The 14416-nt window shown below is 33.5% G+C and overlaps 1 protein-coding gene across 2 annotated transcripts in view; it reads right to left on the minus strand.

Annotated features, from left to right (window-relative positions):
- Nucleotides 1–2309: 2309 nt before the first annotated feature.
- Nucleotides 2310–14416, minus strand: part of LOC124543045 — a 172739-nt gene continuing 160632 nt past the window's right edge. The window contains exons 8-11 of one of the 2 annotated variants that reach the window (XM_047121060.1): nucleotides 8911–9151; nucleotides 7634–8596; nucleotides 7145–7428; nucleotides 2310–6836 (exon numbers count right to left, since the gene is read on the minus strand). In XM_047121060.1, coding sequence (XP_046977016.1) covers nucleotides 6792–6836; nucleotides 7145–7428; nucleotides 7634–8596; nucleotides 8911–9151 — 1533 coding nt within the window. In that variant the 3' untranslated portion in view covers nucleotides 2310–6791. Of the gene's footprint in view, nucleotides 6837–7134; nucleotides 7429–7633; nucleotides 8597–8910; nucleotides 9152–14416 lie in introns of both variants that reach the window. The other variant, XM_047121061.1, reaches the window with a different exon arrangement.

The following is a 14416-nucleotide window of genomic DNA, read 5'->3' on the forward strand; positions in this document are numbered from 1 at the left end:
GTAATTATGATGTATTATAACGTATTACTACGTAAAACGACTAAAGGCAAACGTCCCAATTAGGACGTTTTCTAGTCTTCACTTTACGCGTATATTAATAACATATCTGTTTACTACAACATCATTGGCGGAAACTGAATAATGTAAATTATGTTTATATAACACGTAAACATTTTTCTATATAATTTATATATGGTTCGTTTATAAAAGACGAGGATTAAGCTTACAGAGTGCCGCATATAGGGGAGAATTTAGTAACTAACGGGCGTACTCACGTTATACTATCTCGTCTCGAGTTACATCATTAGTGAGAGTTCATTTAATTAACTTTGACCTTTTGCAAATAGAACCAAGACTTGTAATTGAAGAATATACCTAATTCGTAAAGCCGTTACAAATTTTTCTTATAAAAATTTATTACAAACCAAATGAAACTTTTTGCATTGATTATTAAAATAATTAGAAACAATTGAGGTATTAAATTACATCAGCACTGCTTGTCAAGAAATCACTTCGATTCTCATTCGGTGAAAAGTTGAAACTGGATTCAGGGCGATAAGCTATTGTAATGCTAGTACCTAGTGTTCTTTAAATGTAATTTTTGTTGCCTCGCCTCGTGGTGAGGTACCGCAAAGATCTCTTAACAATCACTTTGGAGAGAAGAGATCTCAAGAAATATCCTTGCGTCCAGGTGTTTGTTGTGCTTGGCAGAACAGTATCGCTCTATAAACAAGTGATTACTTATGAAGAACTGTGGTGCCTGAGAGAGACGATAAGGCGTAACTAAATAGAAATAAATTTACAAATATCAATGATCAAATCTAAATAAGAATAAATAATAAAATAACAAGATACAGGTGATTGAAAATTTATTGAAATACTACCGAAACTGACATCTTTAGATTTAAGTAAAACTATGCGCTTAAGTCACAAGTGACCCTAGAAATGGTGAAATTTTCGTTTGATGTATTTAATTTGGTAGTAATGAATGTACCTACTCATAAAAAAATGAAATCACAAATAACAGTAAATGGTTTTAATTTTTATGTATTATACCTACATAATATTATTTTAAATGTATTTATAAAATCATTTAAAACAGATGGAAGTAAAATAAATTACAATTACCTACAGGCAATGTTTAATAATATTGCAAAATAATGTTAATATAAAATGAATACGAAAAAACACATTTTATATTTTGTTGTTTACCGTGGGGCTTAAAACATTCGATTTATGTTCGAATTTTAGCATTCGCAAATACTTAGTGTTGCCAGTGTATGAAAAAACATGATAAACGATACCTCTTTAAATATTTAACAGCAATTTGATTATATAAAAAAAGGGAAATTAAGCACGCGAAAAATTATAAGCGAAGCGACTAAGACAACTAAAACATAAAAAGCCAATACAAAATCTCGGTAAGGAATATTATTCTTAATACACCAATAATGATAATGAAAGCGATTTGATGTATTAACAAATAGCGTACTAGATAGATAGTATTTGATATTTGATAGATATTTGATAATTAAAAAAAAATCACTATTAAGCTACATTATTCACTAGTGTTATGGTGGAAACGTAATATTTAAATATCGTTTTCTTTTAAATTCACTCGAACGAAGCCGGGCCGGGTCACTAGTCAGTCATAGTTTTAAAGTTAAAATAAATTTGTTCTATTCCAACTATGTATGTACATTGTACTTTCATTGATATCGTGCAAACGCTAGAGCCGCTTGAGATAATTATCTGTTTTTTTCATTCTAACCGTCAATCATGTATAATTAATAATAGACAGTTTATTCAGCGATTAGAAAAACATACGTGAAACAAGTATCTGTTCAACACGTGACATTGGCAGAATGTTTTGCGCTCAATGTCAGAAAAGGAAAAAAAAATGAAACAACGATATTGGGGAAATAATTTTATTCACATTCAAGAAAGGTAAGACACGGAAAATACACCGATTGTCGAAAATATTATATAAGTGGGTATATCAAGAAGGTACACATTAATATTACTACTAAGATACTACATAGTTGTGTACATTGATAAAGATTAAACATACCTAACAACACAGGTCTACTCCAATAGTATATCAAATTAATAGCAGTCTTCGAATGTAAAACATTATAAGTCGATCGTAATACATCTTTACCAAATATTATAAATAGATAAAATGCTGTTAGTAAAATTTAAATTCGTAATAGTATATAATATAAAGGTACGCCTGTGTCTCAGATGGTCCTGGAAAGTTAAAGAAATTTAGAAAAATTGAAATCAATGAAATAAATAAAACGAAAATAAAAGAAAAATAAAACATTTATTATCAAAAGCAACGCAATCACGACGTGTTCTCGCCCGTTGCCGTAACACGAGGCGTCGTCTCACGGTTACGATATACATAATAAATCCTACCAAACGCCTAACCTGTGTCCAATTAGACATACCTTACCCTAGATCGATAACTTACGTAAAACTGCACACCGTTCCATCTTAGTCGTTACTATAACAAGACACACTTAGAAAGAGATGTACAAAGTTTATCAATTAACCTATGCTACCAGCGCGAACAATTGTACTTGAGAAATAAAACTTAAAAATAACTTAAGTAAAAATTAAATTAGAATTGCCTCTCAAAAATTTGTGCACCTCGAGTGAACTGAAAATACCACCGTATTTGTGCCCATTTAACATCTACACAAAATGTTAAAATGATATGCTAGAATATATTTACCTAAATAAGCGAAATAAAATGTACATACTTCATTTGACAATTAGAACACATTTGAAACGTTTTATAAGGCTCGAGAAACTTAAAACAATAGCTTTGACAAGAAATATATTAAAGAAACTATCGTAAGTTTAAGAAAAAATATAATTAATTCGGAGGACATAAAAGTATGTTATATAGTTTCACGATCATTAAACGTCTGTTAGAAAAAATTCCCGAAAACGATGCATCCTGTGAGTCTTCGTATTTGGAAAAATAATTATTGCCTCAGTGTGATTTTTAAAATTAGCATCTTACTTATAAAAAAATATTTAGAAGGTGATTAGGGAAACATATTTTCTCTTTCTTACATCATTCATCGATATTTGAAAGAAGAGGACGCAACGTTACTTAATTAATCACCTCCTAAACAACAAATACAAGTAAAGCCATATAATATTTTCCTCATAGCACGTTATATTATTAATACTTTGTTAATTTTGTAATCAGTCTATTCGAGTACCTGGATCATTTTTTAACAAACGTCTGATGATCATGAAATAATATTTATACAGGTTCAAAATATCAGACAGCTTTAAGAGTTAACTGTTGTAGCGACAGCAAAATCGCACAATTTTCTCTTAGCGATATATGACAATTCATTATTACAAAAATAAACTGTGTAAATATCTCGACGACTGTACCAACTTTTCAAATTCTGTAAAGTCTGGTCAAAATGTCTTAAAAATATATGGACAGTCTTCTGAGAATGTTTTGCTGTCGCTACAGTTCTTAACGATTTCAACGTTTAGTTTGAAAATTTCTGTTATAGAAATAGGTGTTATAATAGTTTTTGTGAAGTATTTGGTATTAATTTTTATTGTTTTGTAACGTAAAGTATCTAGATGGTTCTTTATAATGTGGATTCGATCAAACAAGTTATGTTTTCGAAGAGTGAAGATATTCCAAAGTTTGGATTATATACTCCAAGCGGTCTATTAAAACAATGAGATATTACAGTTCAACATTCAATCTAATATAACGATTACATGTAATTTTAAATCTGTTTCTACACATTAAAATAGTTACATGAATTCTGGACCCGATTTTAGTATGAAGGTGTGCTGCTAAACCGAATTTGCTAGATGGAAAAAACGTCTCAGTTCCAAATGGGCCATATTATAATAGAATAGTGTATTTTCTTGTAACCTTTCACTGCGACATAGAAAATACTTGTATCGGTTGATATCTATATTTCATCAAATCTTTTGTTAATTTTGAAGTAACATTAAAAACAATATTTACAGACGATAAAAAGTTAGTTATTATGAAATAATCTAACACAATTTCAAATTAACAGTGACTTTTAAAATCGGGTCTTTTTATAATAAGATACAATACTTAGTAATGACGCATAATATCTACTACAACACCAATAAACACATAACTATAGATTTTACACTGGGGTCATAGAGCTTGTGAACGAACGTCGAATTGGTCAACTACTTTTTTTTTATATATTTAAGCAACATCAATTAGTGCCTGACTTTTAAAACCTCATGAAATACTTTAAACGGTTTATCTTTCTTAATAATTATTATATTTTGAGCGTACCTACAAACATTTATAGAGTTATATGATATTTGAATAATGCGGCCTGTTTGAGAATATCTTAACTTTAAATAATATTTTTAAGAATAAAGGAGTAATGAAATCTTTTATTCTAAATAAATATTGCGTGTACATATTTTACGCAGAATTAATTAAAATATTTTCGTTGTTATACTTCATAACGGTAATAAAATTATACGATTCATTTTATATATAAATCATATACGTTCCTAATTTATTTATGAATATACCTAAATTAGTGTCATACTCGAAATTAATTAGTAAAACTATAAAATAAACTTAGTATTGAGCATTTTCTATCATTAAGTTATCTTTGAATTAAATTATATTTTCTACGTAATAAATCGGAACCAAATTCGAACGAGTCAATTACTCGTTACCACAGATACATAATTAACAAATGATTATATTTATGCTTGCAACACAACAATTATATCAAATCCATTTAACGGCGTCAACATTTTTATAATACCTAAATGTTTTAAAATAAATCGAACTTCGATTGAAATTCAACAAATTTGACGTCATATTATAATGAAACAATATAATATATAATATATTAATCAACACTTAAATCTAGTAGAAAAAACTTAACTTACAATTGTGCTAAATTATATTAAAAGAAGGACGAAGATCTGTAACTGAGTGAGGGTGATCGTACTTAGACTATATTAGACTACTAGTGTACTTATTACCTAACATGTCATGTCACTTCGTAAATACTGTTATATTTAAACTAATCTTATACAATATTACAACTACAGTGAAAATCTCTTACAGTATTGGCGCGTCCGAATTGACAGATGTCATGCGCATCGTATGTCATTTGTCACGTGACACCGTTCGTGATCGAGGCGAATACTTTGACAGTTTCCCTAAAATTTTAACGAAGCGCGCAATTTCAAGACTACCGCCAATTTTATAAGACCTTATATGTATTAGTTAAAGATTGACACTTACGCCTTTTGTTAACAAAGCGTTAAAATACATATTTGAATAAAGAATGCAACATAAGACTAGACGTCGGTTTGTTTGAAATTTTATGGTTACGTTCCGATTTGCAAGGAATTTATATTTAGATAACTATTTTAAGCCTATTGTAAAACCTTCATGGAGTCTAGGGATCTCTTATTTTTTAAAACATATATGAATAAATAGACGACGACTGACATCAATAACATTGTATTTTTTTTTTGGATTTTTTTTTATAATATTTTTGTGATTGGATAAACTTTTAACGATAATCATGTAACTACGACTAATTAAATATTGATATATAATATAAATATAATTTCCACTGAGCAAGGCAGCAGTCCGTTCTCTCTCCCCATTTAACTTTCGAACATTTCGAAAACAGTTCGTTTTCAATTCCGCTAAGCAAGAAAATTTTGTTATCCTAAATCAAGCTCGTCTCTCCTTCATAACAAAATGCTCTACTCAGAGGAAATATAGTCCTATAGATAATCGATGCTGATTGCTAACTATTCATATACTGTGTGACACATACGTTTTCTATTACTACTCATAAATATTTAATACATTGAATACCGACGCGAGTCTTTAAATACATTTAAATATCGAGTGATATTTTCCTTTTTAATGAATATGACCCCAGTTCACAATTTTATTGGTTTTAAACTTCAGATACGACGACAGTGTTTTTTTTTATTATGGAAGCCGATATAGCTGCAACAGCGCGGGTAAGTCGATAAATTGTTAATTGTCAGTATGATTTTTTTTCTAGAATGATTCAATTTTTAAAACTGGTAATACTGAATTTAGTAATATAACACGAATAGTAATAAATATACTTCATACGCGAACGCCAAAAGGGCGCTCATATAAGATCTTAAACAGAAGTGCTTAAAACTATGACTATATAACTTTCAAATACTAAAAGTTATTGATTATGAGACTCTACTCCTTGTTTTCAAAATTTGGCATTCGCTTTGAATGCCGGGTCGGGTCCGTCAGCGACGTTTTCGCGGCCTTCAGCCAACTCGAACAAGGTAAACGAACTAAAACTAAGTTAGTCAAGAAAGAGATACTAAATTAATAAATACTTAACAACACACAAAAAAAAAATCATCGTTGTTCATAGAAAACAATTTGTACTAAAACTTTGAAAAAATCTTAAGGAAATACAAGTTCTGCACGATCGTGTGACGTCACGGGTTGCAAGTCCAGCTCTACAACCATTGAGATGGCAGCACTAGCGCTCGTGGACGCTGGCGGGCCGCTCCAACGGTACAGTGTACTGTCGTGAGAGGGCGCCAACGAAGACCACGCGAGGGGCGCCAGTACAAGTGCTCGCTAGAGGGCACCGCTGCTGTAACTGTTAAATCTTCATGTCATGTCTCTTCTTAATGATATATTTCCGAGAGAATTTTGTCGATTCCGTGAAACATTAACCGCGTACACAATGCTGGCGCGATTTATGTATTTACTTCTTTTCATTGGTTTTTGTCTGCTCAGAGGTATTAAATACCTGAAAGGAATAACAGAAGCTTAAATTATTAATATATCTTCGATGGTAAGGTGCCTTAACAATAGTAAATATGTATATGCATGCTAATGCGACAAAAGCTAAGTTATAGTAGATATTATTTTGGTCTTTACATTCATAGGTTTTAATGATGTAATTTTTTTTTACTTCATATTGGGTTCGTAGGAAACGAAGGCTCCTTAAAAGGAATTAAAGGCGCCGACAGAGGTAAAAGCGTTAAACAGCAGCCCGCTTAAGACAGTATATCATGCAAAGCTAAAAAAAAACATCGACTTAGCACCTGTAATCACCTCAACGGGCAAAGAGGCCCTGCGTGGCAGATGTTGCATGGTGCGTTCCTGGACGCTGTACGTGGCTTTAGCGAGCCACTGCTGGCAAGTGCCGATGGGGCCCGGCTTCCGCCTGCCTCCGTTAACGCTGTGGCGCAAGGCTCCCAGCGATGCCAGGCCCCGCAGCTCGGAGGGCGCCACCGGGGCCGGAGCGGACCCGCGGCGGCGAGACCAGCAATCCTTGCTTGAAAGCGTGCGGCGCAGCAACTGAGGTATAATTTCACGCATCTTTTTCTCTTTTGGTGCTGTGAAATAAATAATTGCATCATTCAAGACATAAGTTGAAGTAAATTCGATATCTGAGCTATTAAAAATAAAAATATGGTTGAGAAGGATCTGGGGTGAAAAAAATATACTTATTTCAAATGGCAAATATTCTTATATCTTGATTAAAAAATAATAAAAACTGTTATATTTAAACAAAATGAGAGACTATTTTAAGTAACTTACAGTAGGCAATAACGTCGGTCGGCATGGATTTCCTACGACGAAGCAGTTGCTCAGACGAGCTAAGCTGTACCGCAGACAAATTGTCACGCAGTTGACTGCCCACAGTAGCAGAATCGCGACGGGAGGCTCCCGAAGATGGCTTGACCGTTAATTTAAAATTCTCCCTTAGTCGGCTATCAGAATCTTCAGTTGTGCCGACGTTAGTAGCCTCAGTGGCACCCTTAAATAAGTTGCATAGCCTTTCTTCCAAAGTCAGCGCAATTTCAGTTTTATTACGAGATGGATAGATGGCTTCCTCGTTGCTCGTGTACATTGGGCGACTGATAAGAGCGTGAGTTCGAGCGACAGTCTCGAGCGGTGGGAATGTCTGCTGCCGCACCAATTTCCAGGTTCCCCCTTCTTTGATCACGGTGTTAAGCCGAGTCGCTTGCACGGGCGTAGTGATTGAAGCTATCGACAAATCGGGTAGAAGTTTCTCTGTGCTAAGAACCTTCTCAGCTGAATCAGTGTGTTCGAATTGAGAGCGTACGCTTACTTGCGAATTTATTGAGTGCAGACTACCCATAGCACTAGCGATTCCTTTGTTACGTTCTACCAACGACTCGCGGCTGCGCTCTTTGATCTTGAACCGAGTATCTTGGAACACGTTAAGTGGCACGGAGAAGCGGCGCAGTTGTTCTTTCAAGCCGATCGGTTTGATGGGATTTAATGAACTACGCCGTAACGGCATCAGAAGTTCTGAGCTGTCCGAGATATTCGTTCCAGAACATGTTTCCAAATCATCATCGACCATGTCCGCTTCAGATATTTCCGTCTTAGTCTCTTCGGCTATCTCTTGCACAACAAATGATTCCCACTTGCTTTGATTGTATGCGAGGTTCTCCAGCATTTGTGCAGAGAGGTCGTTTTGCAGGAAACGATGCCATTCGGTGATTAGAGGCGTTACAACGTACTTGAAAAAGCCTGTGATATCGAAATGTTTACATTATTTTAGTACGTGACAAAGACGAAAACAGGAGTCAGTTATTTTAATTGATCCAAACAAAAGGAAGCAAATCGTTATAATCAAACACTATTAAAGATATCGATTGCTTAACAGCTAAGACCAAAATACGCATCGATACTGATTTAATATTAAATGCTTCAGAGTAGAAAATGCCGTATATAATTATAAATTGTAGAAAAAATAATGAAATACAAAAATGCTAGAGATACAAATATAATTTAGAACAAATTTGAATTTAATAATATTATTTCAAAATAAAAGTTTCATTTACCTGTCTGAATCTTTGGTATCGAAGTGGTATGGCGATCACAAAGCGCGGTCACTGGTAGGTTGAGTTTTCTTTCGTAGTCACCCTGGCGGAAGAATTCCTCGCAGACCTTCAGACTCCACTTCCTGCTGATCTCCCATGGCCGGCACGGGTTGGATATATCGGCGCATTTTAGTGCAATCTGCAGAACCAGGTGCCGATGATCCCTGTTCCTCATGTCGAGGGTATTGTTGTCCAAATAGGTCTGTGGAATAAGGGGCTGAATTAAATATTTCAGTAGACTCAATGTAAATAATAAATAAAGAAGGGGATATCTTAATTCGATTCGAGATTGAGCCCAGTGGTTAGAACACGTGCATCTTAACCGATGATTGCGGGTTCAAACCCAGGCAAGCACCGCTGTTTCATGTGCTTAATTTTTCTTTATAATTCATCTCGTGCTCAGCGGTGAAGGAAAACATCGCGAGGAAACCTGCATTTGACAAATTTCAAAGAAATTCTGCCACATGTGTATTCCACCAACCCGCATTGGAACAGCGTGGTGGAATATGTTCCAAACCTTCTCCCCAAAGGGAGAAGAGGCCTTTAGCCCAGCAGTGGGAATTTACAGGCTGTTGTTGTTGTTGTTGTTGTTGTTGTTGTTGTTGTTGTTGTTATATCTAAATTTAAATTTTTATGAAACCCTTTGATCAGTTTATCTATTTTGCAAATAGCAGATTGTTGTAAAACGTAAGAGGTTACGAGTAGCTGCCAGCGTGCGTTAGCCTGATTGCTGTTTTATCGAATTATTATTCGATGGTTCAATTGCTAGGAAATGTACGTATTCATCTCTGCGGAATCGATAAGCACTAATATAATATTCTTTTAGTTTTACACTAAACCAACATAAAAAGCTAATAAGATAATAATTTGTCTTACAAGCTGACGTTTTTTGTTAACTAGCTGTGACCGCGACTTCGTGCGCCTTCGAATGAAATTTTATGTAGGTATAATTCTACAATAAAAGTAGCCAAAATGCTCCTTATTATATCAGCTATTTGCCAGTGAAAGTTAAAAAGACAGACAATAATTGTAAAAAATGTTGCACATATCATAGCATACCATACCATGTACCATATTGTATACATACATGCGAATTTAGAAAAAGTACGGCTAATTTAATATTATCAACATAATATAGATTGGTACAGTAATATGAATATTAAATATAAAGCCTATTCGCTTTTTTACAAAATACTTTAAGATTTTTTTTTTTATTTCGAGTTAATGAGAAGAATAACAATAATCTCGTGACAGATATCGGCCACGGCTCCTTGTCTATATCGGCTATTACTGTTTTTGAAGGAAATATTGCAGTTTGCAAATACTTTACTAGACGTTGAGGAGGCTTTCCAACTCTGGACAGCTGAGAATTACTTTAGAAAAAACACAATAACTCTCCATTGGTCTATCTCAGGATTTGTTTCGTTAAACGACCAAGACGGCAGTGAAAAGGATCGGTGATCACACATTTATAAACACCCACATATAAAAGAAAATTGAGGTACGAATTATGAAATGCATTTTATCTTGAGACGTAATAGAGAGAAAATTAAAGTGCTAAACACATTTTGTTAAAATATTTTAAAGATTAATACAAATATTAAAAAAAGCATATAATGTTGCGTTTATATGAGCTGTAATCTATCGGGTCGATGACCTTTATTTTAAATAGTATTTTATTCAAAGCTTAGGGACTGCGGTTCCCCTGAAGGCACATCATTGTGATTAACGAACTGAGGTACTAAGTCTAGGAGATTGGAATTAACTAGGCAAACTGGAAAACAAGCGCTGACCGTGTTTTTATTGTGTGCATAACCCAGTTTCTCAATTTAGGATTACTCCGAGTATGAGCAATGATTGATAAACATCGCGAAGAATTTTTGGGTTACGCTATTCCATTATCTTATAAATAACGGCTGCCAACGCGTTACAGATATTTAATCTAATGTTTCTAAGGGAAGGATTACGAGCCTGTAAATTGTTATTATCGATTTTTGAATGTATATGTTTTTAGCATAGATTATGGAATGGATATGGAATTAGAAAAAAAAATGTACACTTTTTAAAAGAAATTTCTGCGTTGGCAACGTTTTGAATTCTTCCGAAATATTTAGAAAAAAATGTATACATAATTCAGGTATATATTAGACAGGTGGACAAAAGGTTAGGCGTTTGGCACCAAAGCGTTTTAATAAAACAAAAGACAAAGTTTCTTGTATCTTTTGTTTTATTTTTTCATGCTTTTTATTATTTATCACACTTAAACACGAATTATTTCAGTTTTTCATTTACGTAAGTGTCATTTGTTGGAACGTCAAGTCGTTGAGCCTTTGGGAATAAGCTACTGCATTGATGTACGAATCAAATGTTCGGAAGTTAATAATTAGTGTTAACAATCATCTAATAAAGATCATTCAGCCACTAATTGCATTAATGCGAATCACATTGCTCATTCGATTACGAAACACTCAGTGACCTCTCATTGTTCTGTATAAAATTGTATTTCTGGTTTAATCGACGATTACTAAGCGTTGCTAACTTTACATACGCGTTATGAAAAATGAATTTGCGCATAGTAAAGAAGTAAAGTAAAGTAATAGCCTGTAAATTTCCCACAGCTGGGATAAGGCCGATTCTTCCATTAAGGAGAGGGCTTGGAACATATTTCACCAGGCCATTCGATTGCGGGTTGGTGGAATGCACATGTGGCAGAATTTCGATGAAATTAGACATATGCAGGTTTCCTCACGATGTTTTCCTTCACCGCCGAGCTCGAGATGAATTATAAATACAAATTAAGCACATATATATAGTGGTGCTTGCCTGGGTTTGAACCCGCTACCATCGGTTAAGATGCACGCGTTCTAACCAATGGGCCATCTCAGCTCGAATTTGCGCTTGCGGCACCAAAATCGAAATAAAAATATACTTCAAGTAGGCTTTTGCAAGCACTTCTGAATCGTCATTTAACGACTATATTAAGTGAAACTACCAACGGCTGGGAATGTATATTCTACCGAGAAGAAACTAATACAAAGTCATGTTAGTTAGTTAAACAAAATTATATATGCATGTGATAATTCCTACATAGAATTCAATAAGTATTAACTTCACACTTTTTATCATCTGTATAATCCAATTAAACCAAATATGAAATTAAACTATTTTTCCTTAAATATGTATAGATCTATTTTTAATTTTATCAATAATTTTAATCTGAAAGCCCGCCTATGGTTTAGCAAATAAAATAAAAGTTAATTTATGAGTGTGATATTAGCACAATGCACAAGCAACATAGCGTCTTAGTTCCCAAGGCGCATTAGCTATGTGTATTGTAGTGTTGATAACATCATCAGTTGGTCCATTTGTCAAAAAAAGAAAACCTATCTCGACCAAAAAGACCTTCCATGTTTGATGACCTTCTTATCTCATTCGTAAACAAATTAGAATTCATTAATAGACTTGAAAACTCATATTGTGTATATATACATATTTTCATTTAGGCTGCATCCCGAAAAAGAAATTGTTTTAATAAACAGCATCTGTTGACAATCAGGACCGAAAAGTTTACACTGTATACTTTGTCTTGTAATAAATTTAACTTATCATTATTGATAACTTGCTTTCGTCGGTCCGCTAACAATTAACGAGCCACGTACCATGACAAATTACGATAGACACCGCGGTCTCGCAGCTACTGTTATTGGATTTAGTAATGCTTAGTTGACCAGATTAACTGATCACTGCTTTGTAAACGTTTAACGAGTTTCATGTATCGTTTAAAAATTGATTGACGTTGCGAATAATATTTCTTTGCGATAAATTCTCTGGAGCTCTAAGGACTAATATTAAAAGCCCTCACTTTTGTTAATTAACAGCGATGAACGGTTGTTGGTTGTTTTTTGAAAAAAGTTTTTTCGCAATATTGAAGGAATACGTTTGGATGAAGTTTGCACAAATATATTTACCATTTTTTTATTCATTTGGCTAACCAGCGACCCTAAATACGTACTAAATACATACTACAGATTTTTTCTTGTTTCTATGTTACAGTAATGTCCATGTACACAAAAACCTATCCTTTTGAATCACTCAATCTATTAAAAACACCGCATCAAAATCCGATGCTTAGTTTTAAAGATATAAGCATAAATAAGAACAGACAGCGGTAAGAGACTTTGTTTTTTTTTTAAATTATGTAATGATGATAATAATGATGTTCAAAATGTGGCTTAAGTTTTATTCAAAAATGTACATAGGTCCTTTTAGAATCAAGACAGAATTCTATTATACATTTATTTTAGCTATTCATAAGTTTCTGTTATAGGACGAAGTATGTCAATGTTTTAGGTACTATATGTGTATTATGATAACAAATATTTACGATCATGTATATTTGATCCTGTTATAACATATTATTATTAATTGTAAATTACAGAGTTTATTCAGAATAGGATTTTTGTAAGAAAACATAAAATTTTCTATTTATTCTTAAAGATTTTCATAAAAAATATATTGATATCCGTGTCTTCAGGAAATTATTAAAAATGACGGGCCGACAGAAGCGTTACACGTTTCTTGTCTGCGGAACCCAAATTGAGTCATGTCACTCAGGTATTTATAGAATTCTTACTTATGTCCGTTATTTCGCAACAGACACGGGATGCCGTCGAGAAATCCGTTGATGAAAATGTTAGACAGTAGAAACGGAGTGGGTGTTACATTGATTCAATACTAATAAATCATTTACTTGACTCTGACTATAGTTTAGGTATATATTCCAGGTACAAACATCAATAGCTAACATCGCTGTGTGCTGATTGTGACTGATGTCTAATCCATTATAAACGTCAAAGGGACCGAACGTCTTAGACCTTATCCATGAACTAAAAATAATTAAATTAATGCTCATTTCTATTTAGGTCTTGGTGAATATTGCGTCAAAATCCCTCGTTAGTGAGGAATAAGTTCAAGCGGACGGACGCGTAATTACTACTTGTATGCGACATTAAAATGATTAATAGAGAAATATATTGAAATTTGTAATAAACAATCTCACTAGTCGCCTATTGGTCGAAATTCGACTGTCATTAAATGATTAAAAATATAAGGATACATTGGAAAAATAAGGCTCAATGAACGATAGTTTCATTGTTACAACGAAAAAAGCGTTATTCGCACATATCGCGCTCCAGAATTCCAAATTTCATATAAAAATTTCTATTTTATTAGAACCTGTAGATTTGGAATTCACCAGCGGGAATCTTCAAGGAAAGAACATATTTATTTCTTGCACTTGCAACATCAGATGAACTACCTACCCGTTTGCCGACCATGATATAAATATATATGTATATATAGATCTTAAATTCTTAGTTCATTTGCTGAAAACACGACACAGAGATTATCGAGGAGCTCCATAGTGGCCGCATCGTGAGGAATGAGGTATTTAATGGATTAAAGTTAT

Source organism: Vanessa cardui, chromosome Z (assembly GCF_905220365.1).
Source record: "Vanessa cardui chromosome Z, ilVanCard2.1, whole genome shotgun sequence".
Taxonomy (NCBI): domain Eukaryota; kingdom Metazoa; phylum Arthropoda; class Insecta; order Lepidoptera; family Nymphalidae; genus Vanessa; species Vanessa cardui.